At 40.0% G+C, this 13,997-nt stretch overlaps 1 protein-coding gene across 15 annotated transcripts in view; it reads left to right on the plus strand.

Moving 5' to 3' along the window:
• Positions 1–13,997, plus strand: part of NPAS3 (neuronal PAS domain protein 3) — a 625,911-nt gene that overhangs the window by 284,854 nt on the left and 327,060 nt on the right. For all 15 annotated transcript variants that reach the window (XM_035109621.3, XM_088671651.1, XM_088671665.1 and 12 more), the window contains one exon: positions 1,798–1,880. In XM_035109621.3, coding sequence (XP_034965512.1) covers positions 1,798–1,880 — 83 coding nt within the window. The remainder of the gene's footprint in view (positions 1–1,797; positions 1,881–13,997) is intronic.

Below are 13,997 nucleotides of genomic sequence, written 5' to 3' on the forward strand. Positions count from 1 at the left end.
AGTGAAGTGACAAGCCTTGCTCACCTACTTCATTTGTTTTGAACAAATGCTTGTGCACCCTGTGTTGTACCTTTTTCGTGGGAGAGAGAGCAGCCTTTATAGTGTCATGAGGCATGGGAAGAGGAAGTTCTTCAGAAGGACATTCATTGCAACTCAGGGAAGAACTGCACTTTCCATCTCAACCTTGTGTCTTTAAAATCCTGGCCCTGCTTGTTTTGTGCAAATCAAGACACAGCACTCAATACTTTGCCTATCCACCACCACAGTTGCCACTCAACTTACGTTCCAACCAGATCCAGCTTCCTTTTGCAAATATGAGCCTTAGTCAGGAGGAAAGCAACTGGTTGCTTCACTGTCAGTCAGAGAAAGAGTTAAAAACCCCTGGCCCTAATTTTTAGATGGTAGCTACCATAGTTCCTTGGCTTTTAAGACACAGGGTTGAGACAGAATATGTAGCCATGATAAAACAAAGAGATGGGGCAATGCCCAGGTTATATTGGCACCAAAAAACTTATAGACCAAATGTGTTGTTTGGTATTGTGAGTTTCTTTCATTGTGGCTGCTTTTAGTCACAAACACGCACACACAGCTGTTATTTGGCATGCAACAGAAGCAGCCATTTCTACTGTTTCTTTTCCAGGCCAAATTGTGGCTTGGTGGCGGAAGAATTTTCCCTGAGACCACATCGTGGGAGGAAATGTTTGCTCACCATCCCAATCACCATTGTCTTGAATCCTGGTCTGTCTCATTCCTCACCATGGCTACTATTTAAAGTTTGTCTGTTTGTTTGTTTGTTTTAATGAAAGAATCGCACACATTATCAAGCATGTGTTTAATGTTGCATAGAGTTTGACCCTTAGTCTGAGGGCATCCCTGCTGATTTTAGAAACGTTTTGTACATCCACAGAGTTCTTTGGATACATTGACTTGCAAAACATGTATCTTCCTGTTATTTGGACTTATTTTATATTCCCATTAATTCAGTCCGGTCCTCAAAATATTTCTGCTGGTGTGATCCCTGAGAAGGAGTCATTAACACAAAGGCTCTGTTTTAAAGAAGAAGAAGAAGAAGACTGTTCAAATCCTGGACCCATAGAAAACTTTTTTTTCTTTTCAATCGCACTATTCCAATCCAAATCCTTAACAAGAAATTATTGTCAACAATGATTCTTCCCTGTATGTTCACAGTGTTCAGGCATAGGGGGACCCCCATAGAGCTCTGTTTCCCCACAACTCCCCCTTCCTTTGTACACAGTTGTGTACATAAGCATCTCACCAGGATGGAAATGGGAGATCTATACTCCTGCATGCCTCTTGAGCAGGCATCCCCAAACTGCGGCCCTCCAGAGGTTTTGGCCTACAACTCCCATGATCCCTAGCTAACAGGACCAGTGGTTGGGGAAGATGGGAATTGTAGTCCAAAACATCTGGAGGGCCGAAGTTTGGTGGATGCCTGCTCTTGAGCCTTCACACACTGCTGTGTCAAGCCCTGTGAGTTGAGGAGCTCATCTAATATGGCCAAGCAGAGGGAGAGATATAAACAAGGATATGAAGACATGCACATTGTGACCCATTCCCTGCAATGCCCAATTGTGCTGCCAGTAAGTATATCCCTGCACACTGAGGGGCAAGTGATGAACCAGGGTTCTGTTGAGCTGTGTGGTTCCCCCAAGTGTTTTATTTAATAGTGGTTTTCAAATGCAAGATTGAATAATACGTACAATAAATTGGTCTCAGATCAGGGATGCATTGTGACTGAATGTGTAGAGATTGCAACATAATTCCTTTTTTATTCAGTTATAGGTGCCCAGCGCAGGAGAAGCCCCAGTGCACTTGCCACTGAAGTATTTGAGTCACATTTGGGAAGTCACATTTTACAGGTAAAAACAATGGCTTTACAAAACAAAATGAAAGTTAAGTATACTTAGTAACAAGATCTAAGAGTCCTGTCAATTATTCGGCTACTGTGTGATGTTATTGCGGCTTATATGATGAATTTTGGTTTTTTTTTTACAAATTCATTTTTTTTTTCCTTTTTAGAAAGCCATGATTGAAAGAATGTTAATGAGAGAGGGAGGGCAAGTATTATTTGTGCTGTAATGGTTTAGATCTCACACAACTTAGTCGTATTGCACTGTGAAGTAGCAGTTGGCTCCCCAGATAATTGTGTGCGTTTGTTTAAGTATAAATCACTATTTTGTGAAAACTATATATAATGTCTTTTTCACATTTTGGCTTTTGTTTTTCTCCTCCTGGTTTTAGTTTTACAGCACCTTTTTCTCTTTTTTACTGCTGTTGACTGTCACATTCAAAATGATAGTTATCTTTCTTTAGAAGATAGCATGTCTTAGATGTACTAGATAATCAGTGTGGTGTTCCCCAAAATTTCATGACAGTCTTAGGTAGTATGTGCCAAACAGATTATCTTGACAAATGCTTATGCGCTGTGCATGTGTTTCGGTTTTGTTACGACCCAAGAAGCCTAAACAGAATCCAAGCAATAGGATCAAAAAGGCCATAATTTGTCAGGCTAGTCAAGATACTTTAAAAATTAACTTGATTATGGGCTCTTTCACTGCACTGAAAATAACCACTGTTTATCAGAAGCTTATGCTCACTTAATCGGTTTGTTCAAAATGGAATGCTATCTTAAGATAAGAGAGACAACATATCAGCAATAAGAAATATTCTTTGTAAACGGATAGGATGGGGAAACTGTTGTCCTGCATTATGCAGCTGCGGCTTTCAGAACCGGTATGAGTAATGTCCATGTTTTAAAGCTTCATTATGGCTTTAGAGAAAAGTTTAGAGGCAATTTAAAAATGATTCAAAACCATTGGCCGCATGAGTTTCTCTGGGATGCTGAGATTGTGAATTAAGTGATTTTGTTATTTGTGTGACCTTGGTTCAAGTTTAACTTGCATGCTCTTATTCTGCCAGTGGATCATGATAATGTATCATATCAAACATATAAAGATTGCATATGATGTCTGGCGTATAGCACAGGAATTTTGTTGCGTTGTTACCTTGTTGATATCTAAGAAAGGATAAATAAGCTTAATCTTTCAGGTCATTCTGTTGTGTAATCTGTTTAATTTGTTATGAAAGTGTATTAACATATAGTGTACAATATAGCCAAAGTTTACTACTTAAAAGCCACATTGATTTCAATAGGAGAACTCGAGTTGCTTAGCTGTGCTGTTAAATCAGCAACACTTAAAAGTGCTTAAAGAGCTTGGATTGTGCCCATGTTTTGCATCATTACAAAGATTCAGAAAGTGCTAATTAAATTAGATTTGTATACAACTCATCAGAGTGCTATTTACAAAATGTGTACTGTTCATCCTGACCTTATTGAAGCATCTCAGATGATTATGATAGAATTTTAATTGAATATTATTTGATGTTTCTTTACAGTTGTGTTTATTGTAGACTTTTAAAGGAAGATAGAATGTGTCATTTGAAATGTGGGAAGTTATAAGTATTTCATCATTTATATTGGTGGCTAGATTTATTTCATGGTGGGTTTTTTTTCCTGTATTTACCTTACCATTAATATTATACCAAATATATGTTAAGGAGTGACCTCCTGGACAGCACTGGACATCTAAAATTGCTCCAGTTAATTTTTATACAATTTAAAACCCGAAGGTTTTTAAATGACATGTAGAAAAGAGAAGGCTAACAATAAAAAAAAAGAATCTGAATGAGATAATAATTGGATGCAAACTGATAAAGAGAATCTGAAAAGGCTGTGTATTATTTTAGCATGCTATATAACAGATTGTACCAAAGCAGAGAAACGTAATCGTCCCAACAGGGAAACCTGCTGGAGCACAAGCTCCTAAATATAGTTGTACTGTACTTTGGTTATCAAATAGCTTAGTTGACGAACAAATCAACTGCCAAACGCCACAAACCCAGAAGGAAGTGTTCCGATTTGCGAATGTTTCTCAGAAGCCGAAATTCTGACGCTGCTTCTGCTTGAGTGCAGGAAGCTATTGCAGCCAATCAGAAGCCGTGCCTTGGTTTTTGAATGGTTTGAGGAATTGAACGGACTCCCAGAACGGGTTAAGTTTGAGAACCAAGGCACTGTAGAACCAATAGTCCCATAGCATCTCAAAGATTGACTCGTACATTGTGGCTCTTTCATTGGCTTGCAGATCTAGATCATATATCTGACAGTTGATTCTGGCCTACGAAACTTATGCACAGTATGTCACAAATTATTCTTTAGACTTTTGCTTGTTCCTTTTACAGCAAACATATGTGCCTGCCCTCCTTTAATTTGCATTTACATCTGATCAAGGTGTGAGAGTAGAAGCGTCTTGCAAAATTAGTTAGTTGTTGGGGAATAGATTGGAGGGTGGGGGAACAAAGGAAGTGGCCATATACTGAACCAGACCTTTGGTCTGTCTAGCTCTGTATCATCTATACTTACTGGCAGCAGCTCTCTCGAATTTCAGGCAGGAATCTCTTCCAGCCTTACCTGAAGATGCTGGGGATTGAACCTGAGGCCTTATATGTGCTAAGCAGATGCTCTACCAATGAAATAGACCCAGTTCAGCCACAGCTGCATGGCTCTCCAGCCCCAGTAGCAAATCACTGCTGTGAAGCTTTGCAGTGGGACTCAGAACTTCTCCCTAACTAGACTTCTTACGGACATTAATGGTTTTGTTTTACCACTCCCTAATTGCCAGCAGTGATCAATAAATCTGCTCTTATTCCAAAACAGCTTTTCCGAACTTGGAGAGAGTTAGCATAGGAATGTCTCCCAATGTTAACCATATTGTCCAACATTTCTCCGATGAAAATAGGGACGTCTCATTCCGTAATGATAATTTTACTGTTTATACCCCACACATCTTACTGGGTTGCCCCAGCCACTCTGGGCAGCTTCCAACATATATGAAAACATAATAAAACACTTTAAAACATTTTTTTTTAAAAAAACTTGCCAATACAGGGCTGCCTTCAGACATAGAAGAAGAAGAAGAGTTTGGATTTGATATCCCGCTTTGTCACTACCCGAAGGACTCTCAAAGCGGCTAACAATCTCCTTTCCCCTCCTCCCCCACAACAGACACCCTGTGAGGTGGGTGGGGCTGAGAGACTTCAAAGAAGTGTGACTAGCCCAAGGTCACCCAGCAGTTGCATGGAGGAGCGGGGAAGCAAACCCGGTTCCCCAGATTACGAGTCTACCACTCTTAACCACTACACCACACTGAATGTCCAAGATTTTCTCTTGGGAGAAGCCTTTCCCTATCTGTTAATCCCATACCTATACATGTATAAATGCATTCAGACAGACAGATAAATATCTGCTAAGAACAAATCCTCTCATTATGATGATATGATGAATTTGCTGACAGCCACCTAATCAATCATTCAGTCTGTCTGTTATTACAGCCAATGACCAGTGTTCAACCTGATGATTCTAATACAATCAAAATGAAAATCACAGCAGCTTTTGGGCCAAAGGTGCAAGTTTTTTTTTAATAAAACAGCTGAAAAATGTTAGTGAACTTATAATTGGAATAGTTTGTTCAGAATAAAGACCAGTTAATTAATGAGTGTAAAGTTTTTAACTTCATTCAGACTTCCTAGTGGATTTGTCTTCTTATATCACACTTTCAACTTTTGGCTAAAATTCCTTGGCTAAAATTGGGGTTTGGGGTTGATATAAGGTTGGATAGTCTGCAATTTGTTCCTGCATGAATGCTAAAATATTTTATTGAATAATCTTATGATAAACTGGTCTCAAATGTCTGCATAGAATGCAGCAACCTGTATAGGACCTCTCCTCTAGTTGCAACTGTATGACTAAGATATCATGAAGATGGTGATTGACCCCATCCTTTTTAGATAATCAAGAATGACCAGAAAATGTAGGATTAAATATAGTGAAAAGTAAAAGTTAGATGATATATTTGCATATGCAAATTAGCTTAATTGATCCTGCTTGCCTCTACAGGGATTTTTCATTACAAACTGGAGTGCTACATTGTTCAGCTCATATTGAGTAATTTAGTAGCTAATGAGACCAGTTTGCACTAATTTGCATATGATAAATGAGCTTAATTGCAGTAAATAACTTGGAGGCATAATTACTTAATTTTCCTGTGTTGCACGGCTTTTAAGTTCACGTATGAACAACTCAAGATAATTCCGCATATTTAAATAAGTTGCTTTTCAAATTTCTTAAACCAAACAGCATACCTTAGAATTTTATACTCTAAAACAATCAAAAGTGAAGTTTATGATGTGGCCACTTAAAATGTCCACAATTTGAAGCACTGTTTTTTGTTTTTTTCCCATAAACATCACAAACTTGCTAATGAGTACACAATAGTGCTTAACCTTAAAACTGCTTGAAGATAAACACTATCCTTAAGATGTTATTAATGTTGATATGAGTCCTGTATCTATAGTAGAATGTTTAGTGTTGAATAAATATGGCTATTGGTAGGGGAGTAAACTTTTCAGAGACAAAGTTAATTATCATTTGAAAACAATATTTAGTGCACCGGTGACTAATGCAATTTTACTGATGGTATTTGTCCCTCTTCTGTATGTACTACCATTGTAAAACAGTGCAGAAGTTACCATAAGAAGTGAAGAATTGTCCTGCTCGGTCAAGAAATGCTATTGTGATGTAAGCATATAGAATAGAGAGGTTAAGCTAGGCTAACAGTAGTTAAGAATATGGAAGTATTTGTTTCTGAAGAACACAACAAATTTAGCAGACACCCCACTTTACTCCCTCTCGTTGCTCTGCTTTAAGCAGTGATCTGATGAATAGGTAGCAGAAGTGATGTCTGAAAGAGGAATCAAAGCCACCTAGCATGGGAGACAACTGAACAACCAGAAGAGGCTGTAATATGGATTAAAGGGAGGGGTATATAATTATTTTGATCACAACAGAGGGAAGAACCAGAAGGTATTGATGACAAGAAAGGAACATAAAGTGTGTGTTAGAGCGAAGTATTTTTAAGAGACCATGCTGTTTTTCCCCAAAACGCTACACAATCTATTCATAATCTCCCCATTTCTATAAGAACAGCCATAGTATAGCAGGTGAAAGCTCTATTCACACCTTCTCCATTTCTGCAGAGTAAATGGATGGAGGAGGATCAGGGCTTTGCCACTGGCTTTGGCCCCGAATCTCACACATCCTACAAAAGAGGTCCATTGTGTGCACTTAGGTTCTCCATGCAATTGGAGCCCCCAATTTCACAGGGATCCCAACTGCACAGAACACCTATGCAAATATAGCTGAAAACCCATGCGTCAAAGGAACAAATCTGGCAGCACATGCAGTGCTGCTGGGACAGGGCCAGTGATATGCTCTTGAACATATATTCTAGACTCCCTTCTTCACTCATTTATCTTGCACATAAGACTCCAGAGCCTGTCTAACCCAGTATCCTACTTCTAAAATTAGCCATGCTTATAAGAAGAGCATGAAGGCAGCACCCCTCTCTGGTGGTTTGTCCCTAGCATCTCCTGCATCTGAATAGGAGGTTCAATTTAACTATCATGGCTAATGAGACTTTGGGAAATGTTGCAGTGCATCCTCACCCCCTAATGAAACTGCTTCCATTCCGGATTCTAGCCAGCTAACCAATGCCCTCCTGTACTATAAGATGAAAGGAACTCTGAAAATTGTATATACATTATACTATAAGATGAAAGGAACTCTGAAAATTGTATATACATCATCAATTTCAAGCACAGGTTTCTGAGTACATCATATCTGCTTTTTCCATTCCAGAGAAAACCATCAGTCATTTAGATATGATATATATCAGCGCTATGCATTGATGCCAGCTCTGGTAATGGTTTTATGTTTTTCATTGCTGTTAACTAGAAAACATATTAGATATACAAATTCACCCTCAATAGACCATTGCAAAAATTCTGCCTACATCCAGGTTGCATCAGTAAAAAAGAATAGTTACCTGTCCCATGGGGCTTACAACATAAAATTCAGCATGTGGGAGGGGGTGATGTGGAGGTGGGAAAGAAAAAGAAGCGGAGGTCAACAGAATATGTGACTCTTTGAGTTACCCATGCTTAAGCTTGGTTACTGGCTTAGCTGCTCGGGAAATAAACCAAAGAGTCCTTGGAAAAGATTAGATCTTCAGGAGCCACTGGAAGGATGTCAGCATTGATGATGATGATGATGATGATGATGATGATGATGATGATGATAGACATGTTGTACCTTGCTTGGTGCAATACTATCATATTGGATATGTTTTGGGTATAGATGACATGTCTTTGTTCCACTGTATGACCAAGATAGCTTGCACATCCTATTACAGTCATATCTCGGTTTAAGTACGCCTCGGTTTGAGTATTTTCAGTTTAAGTACTCCACAGACCATCTGGAACGGATTAATCCACTTTCCATTACTTTCAATGGGAAAGTTCGCTTCAGGTTAAGTACAGACTTCCGGAAACCAATTGTGTTTGTAAACCGAGGTACCACTGTATTTGTGCATCCTATGCAAGGCCAGCTCAAAGATAAATAGTACCCTGGGCCTGCCATCATGACCAGCTTTGCAGCCCACCCGAAGGGTTTATGGGGCCTAGGGCAGGTGTGACGTTAGGGGCCCTGCTTCTGCCCCCTACAAGGACCCAAGCAGGTGTGTACAAAGCTGGGGGCCACCTGTGAGAATTATTTCTACGGGCAGCCCTTGTTTGTCCTGGGATCATGCAGAATGATAACTGTGCTTCGTTTTATCTTATAAGGGAATAAGGGAGTATGGGTCTTGTGCTTCTCCCGAGTACCTCCTCCAGATTCATGCCCCCTTCTAGTAGAGCTTCCTTTTGCCGTTTGTTCTGATTCAGCGGTCAATTCAAAAAATAACACACTTGGACCTGGAAAGCTCAGAGCTGCACCTGGAAAACATGGCATAAAAGGAAGTCTGGCTAAACCCCAAGCTACCTCTTACTTGCTGCTCTGATTTCACTGCACTCCCATTCCAGTTCTAGGAGCCCATTGGCTCTGTCATGTGGTTTTAGTACCTCTCAAAGGATGACTCTCATGGAGTTGTAGGCCTGAATTCTTTATTATGTTGAAAGCACACAAACACACACACACTATCTTCTGCTGTGAGCTATCCTCTCTGTGCACCAGCACTCCCTCCTCAGCTACAAAAAGTAGGCCCTCTGTTGGAGTGGTATAGTCTTGAAAGGCCAGTATCACCATATAGTACAATCTCCCAGGCTGTAGCTTCTTCAGTATTCTTCCCTTGCTGCTTTTGTTTTAACTTTGAAAATTAGTATTGCCCCAAAATATAGAGCCAATATTTGGGGCCAGTTGTGGTACGGAGAAGGTTAACCACTTCACCTTGCATGCTGGTCTCATGGAAAATCATCTCCCGGAGCTGCTATTTGCTTCTAGTTGGAAGCTGCCAATGGTGCCAAAGTTAGTACACTGGGTTTTTTGTTTTATCATCATTATTAAATTGGTTTACCCTACTTTTACATCATTGCGGCAGTCCACTGCATATCAAAACAGTGGAGCAGAACAAATGGAGATACCACACCCCAGTTGGTCTAGCTATAGTAGATTGGTTTTAGTAAGGAAATGATTTCCTTTCAGAGTTCTTTTTTTTTCCAAAGGCACTGTATCTTTGTGATCACTGTCCAGGATAAATATATTAAATGGAAACTGTAGACATCCTCCCCACTCGCTCCCCAAAGAAGCAAGTATCAAATTGTTTTGCAATTGAAGCTTGAAGCAACACACTTAAACCTGCATTTTATACAGCAAGTATGGTACATGTAGTTTCGTTTAATAAAGAAATATTTGATCTGAGCAGGATACTGAATACCATAGTGTGTCATTTCATTCCTTGATAAAGTATTTGAAGAAAATGACATATCTCAGCACTGTTTGTTGACCATTTTGTTGTCACCCGCTGAGTGTTGTCATTTCCATAGCCAGTGGGCTGTATTGAATCAGACACAAGGAATGGGTCATTAACAGAAATGGAGGACTTTCTGCAGCTTGTAGAGGTTGAAGAGGGATTGTTTTATCCCCTGCTACATCAACAAAACTGTGTTTAATGGTGACTTCATTCAGTCGTGATTTGGGGCTCTAGCCTCATTTTCTGCAGATGTAAAATTACTTTAAAACATAGATAACCTAGAATAGTGAATTGTTTCTGCAAGAGAGAGAGAGAGAGAGAGAGAGAGAGAGAGAGAGAGAGAGAGAGAGAGAGAGAGAGCACCCTATATTGGATAAAGATTGCAAAGCACAGGTCAGGATGATTTAAAACATCTAATTTCTTGATGATTTGTTTGCTTATAAAACTAATTTTATATTGATCTTTAAAAGAAATCCATGCACTTTATAAAAATGTCATTTGTTTGCACTCTGCTGAGATTACTGATAACGTGGGCGACAAAGTTAACTGTTCCTTTTTTCATTTTAATATCATTTACAATATGCTTTCAGATAACATTGGATGAAGATGTTGCCACTTTTAAAGTATTGTTTGAGTAGTCATTAGTAAATGCGAGGTATATTTACCCTGGATACATTATTTCTTGCATTTATATCCCACCTTTGCTTCAAGAAGCACAATGTAATGTATGGGGTTCTCCCCCTCTCCATTTCAACCCCACAACAACCATTTGGGGTAGGCTCAGCTGAGAGAAAGTGACTGGTCCAGGGCCGCCCAGTGAGATTCACAGCTAAATTATTTAATTATAATAGTAATTAAATACAAGTATACACGGCACACACTAATATACTGAACCCACTTAATACCTGCTTCTTATTCACTGTAAATCTGGAAAACAGACACTGGAACAATCACCTTGCTTGTTGCCTTAGTATTGGCTTGTAAACTTTTTAATTGTCAAAATAAACACTTGGGAAGGGCAGCAGAAAAGAGACTGACAGTGGGACTGTATGCTATAGAAAATACAACTGGAACCCCCGGTTTTCTCCTATCTACACTATGCCCACCACAATGTTATCGCACTCCTGATAATTCCTGCTTCCTCTTCACTTCCGCTTCAAGTGGCAGGTGGATTCAAAGTCCATGGAAATCATCTTGTGCATTTTGTTTTCCTTAGTGTTACCAGAGAATGAAAGGATGCAGGAGATGGCGTTCCGAGAATTAGCCATGCATTTTTTGTAAATCCTAGTTCCAGCCAGAGTTGAGGAATTGATTTTTGCACAGTTTTTACTATGGAGCAGCCATGTTGTGGGATTTAATGCCTTGTTATCAGAAGAGAAAACCAGTTTGAATTCTGTCACAGAGTGGGTGCAGTAATTCTTTCTTTCCATGATTAATTTCTATTAGCTGGTATCTGAAAAGACGGAAGAACTGTGCCGGTCATCATGGTCATTCATGGGATTGGCTTTTGAAGAAGTCCTTGAAAGGGAGGACATTTTCTGAAGTAGACAAAGTTAATGTAAATCTTGCATTCATGTTCTGTAGTACTAGCATTGTTATGGTATTGTAGAAGTAGCCAATGTGAGGGGAAGCTGAGAAGGAGGCAACAGGCACGCGCCCCGGCCCCTGCGAGCAGCACCGTCAAGGGATGATCAGGGTCCAGGAACATCTGTAGGGCAACATGCTAGCTACCTGTAGCATTTCATTGTATTGTTGTTGCTTGTTACTGTCTGTGACTCATGACAGTCCTATTGGCTCCATTGAGGAGGAGGAACAGAAGCTAAAAAGACTGTGAATACATTAGCTGAAAAAGGCTAATTGGAATAGCAAGAGGAAATAGCTAGGAAAGGTAGACTATCTGTTGTAGAGGGATACAATTTTGCCTTGGGAATTCTCAGATTTGCAAGTGAATAAGCTTTGCATTTTCAACATCTGGGTTGAAGAGGCTGCTTAACCAAAGAGGCAGGCCCACAGAATTAGAGGAGCAGGCCCAGCTCACATAGTCACTCTGTTAGAACATGGAGGTTAATTGAAAGAGAAGCTTGCTTTCTTTTTTGCCAAGATCCAGTGAAATACTTTAGGCATGGTAAGGGCTTGTATGAGCCTGCTGGTTTTTATTTATTTTTAACACCTGCTTTTCATACTATATATGATGCTTTTAAAAATAACTCAGCTTGCTTAGGTTCGAAAAGTAGCTTGTTATGTGGCATGTGAGTTTGCTGTGTGATATGTAAGGCTTTTGTTTCAGGGGGGGAAATAATTTTGCATGAACTAGTAGTATAGGGGGAAGGTAGACGGCATTTCCCGTGTGCTGCTCTGGTTCGCCAGAAGCAGATTTGTCATGCTGGCCACATGACCTGGAAGCTGCACGCCGGCTCCCTCAGCCAATAATGCGAGATGAGCACCGCAACCCCAGAGTCGGTCACAACTGGACCTAATGGTCAGGGGTCCCTTTACCTTTACCTAGTAGTATAGGGGAGGGTTTAACTGATGAGTTCCATCAGCACAAGTCCCTAATGGGGCTCCCCCTCTCCTCTGCCCCCTCCCACACGCTATGCCCCCCAAATTGGTTCAAGTGAGTCAGGAGAACCCCTGGAACAATACACAGGAGGGGGATTATTCTATCTGACAGTTTAAAACGCTCACCCTGATGGAACAATCACCTTAGTGAGGCGTTGAATTCTTCCCATAGTTCTTTGTAAAGCGTATTAATCTCAAACCCATTAAGTTGCAATTGTAAAAATGTTTGCAGTCTTTAAAATTCCCTTGAAAAAAACATTCGTGCACTACAAACTCTAGACGTACACCCCCCCAGGTGTGTCCAAATTTACATATATCAATTTCTTCCATAGTTATTCGAGAGTAAACTACCTTTTTTAAGATTAAAAATATTGCAGGTGATATAACTGCCATTTGTGCTCCAAAAACATTTTTCATTTTTACTGCACCTGCAAATCACCAATACCGAATTAATTAAAAAAGAGTTGCATTCTGCAAGCTATATGTAGGCATAATGAAGCATAGATCGCTCGTATATTGTTCCTTAGTGGGAGAGAACTACCTGAGGTCTCAGCTACATGACTAGAGGGCACAGAAAATTGACACACAGCAGACAGGCAATCGGGTTTATCAACAAAGCCAGCAGTGGGGCCAGCAAAGACAAGCTGACATGCAGATGCGATGGATAAGAATTCCATCCAGATATTCTTGAGCATATGGAACCTACATCTGCCAATGCTACTCCAGCAGTTGGCTGCCCAACCTTTAGCAGCTTCTGTAGAACTAATGTACATCACATCTAAGGCTGTATTCCCCCCCCCCCCCCCGAAAGTGTAAACCAGCTCTTCTAAAACTAAATTCACACGCTTTGGTAAGGAATGTCTGGGTCAAAACATGACTGCTAGGAATCCATGAGCATTTTTATATTGTCTCCTTTGGAGACGAGATAAGATGCAGCTAGATTGAAATGGCACAATGCAAATAGGAACAGATTGTGTGAGATGTATACGTTGTAACTCTGTCAAGGTAGATCCTGCTAGCTCAGTGTTGTCCACACTGACTGCAAATCTCTCTCTTGGGTTCAAAAAACGAGTCTTTCCCCACCCTCCCCAGAGATGGGAGGGTGAGTCTGAAACCTTGGTTATCTAGTGTGTGCCCTGCCACAGAGCTTCAGAGCCATCAAAAGAGGCAGGCGAAGAGGTGGATCAGCATATTATAGCTGCCAGACAACTTTGCTATTCAATATTTCTATGTATAACACACGTAAACATCTTGCCTACCCACTGAATTCTGTAGATGCGATCGTTCCATGTTTCTTGCTACCATATGAAATGTGATTGGTGGGGGCAGAAAAAGATCCTTCTTGTTCACCCGTATTGGTTTTTGTGCCATAGACTGAAGATCTTACTGTTTAAAGAAGCTTTCCATTTAATTTCCATTTGATGTTCTTTGCTCCCTGGAATGTGTCTTTAGAGAGAAAGTGAGATGTTTATTTACATTTATTAAATTTGTATATCATCCTCCATTAGTATATTTTATTTTATTGTTAATTGTGGGTTGCTTTTAATTTTTGTTATT

The sequence above is a fragment of the Zootoca vivipara genome, chromosome 1 (assembly GCF_965207765.1).
Source record: "Zootoca vivipara chromosome 1, rZooViv2.hap1.1, whole genome shotgun sequence".
Lineage (NCBI taxonomy): Eukaryota > Metazoa > Chordata > Lepidosauria > Squamata > Lacertidae > Zootoca > Zootoca vivipara.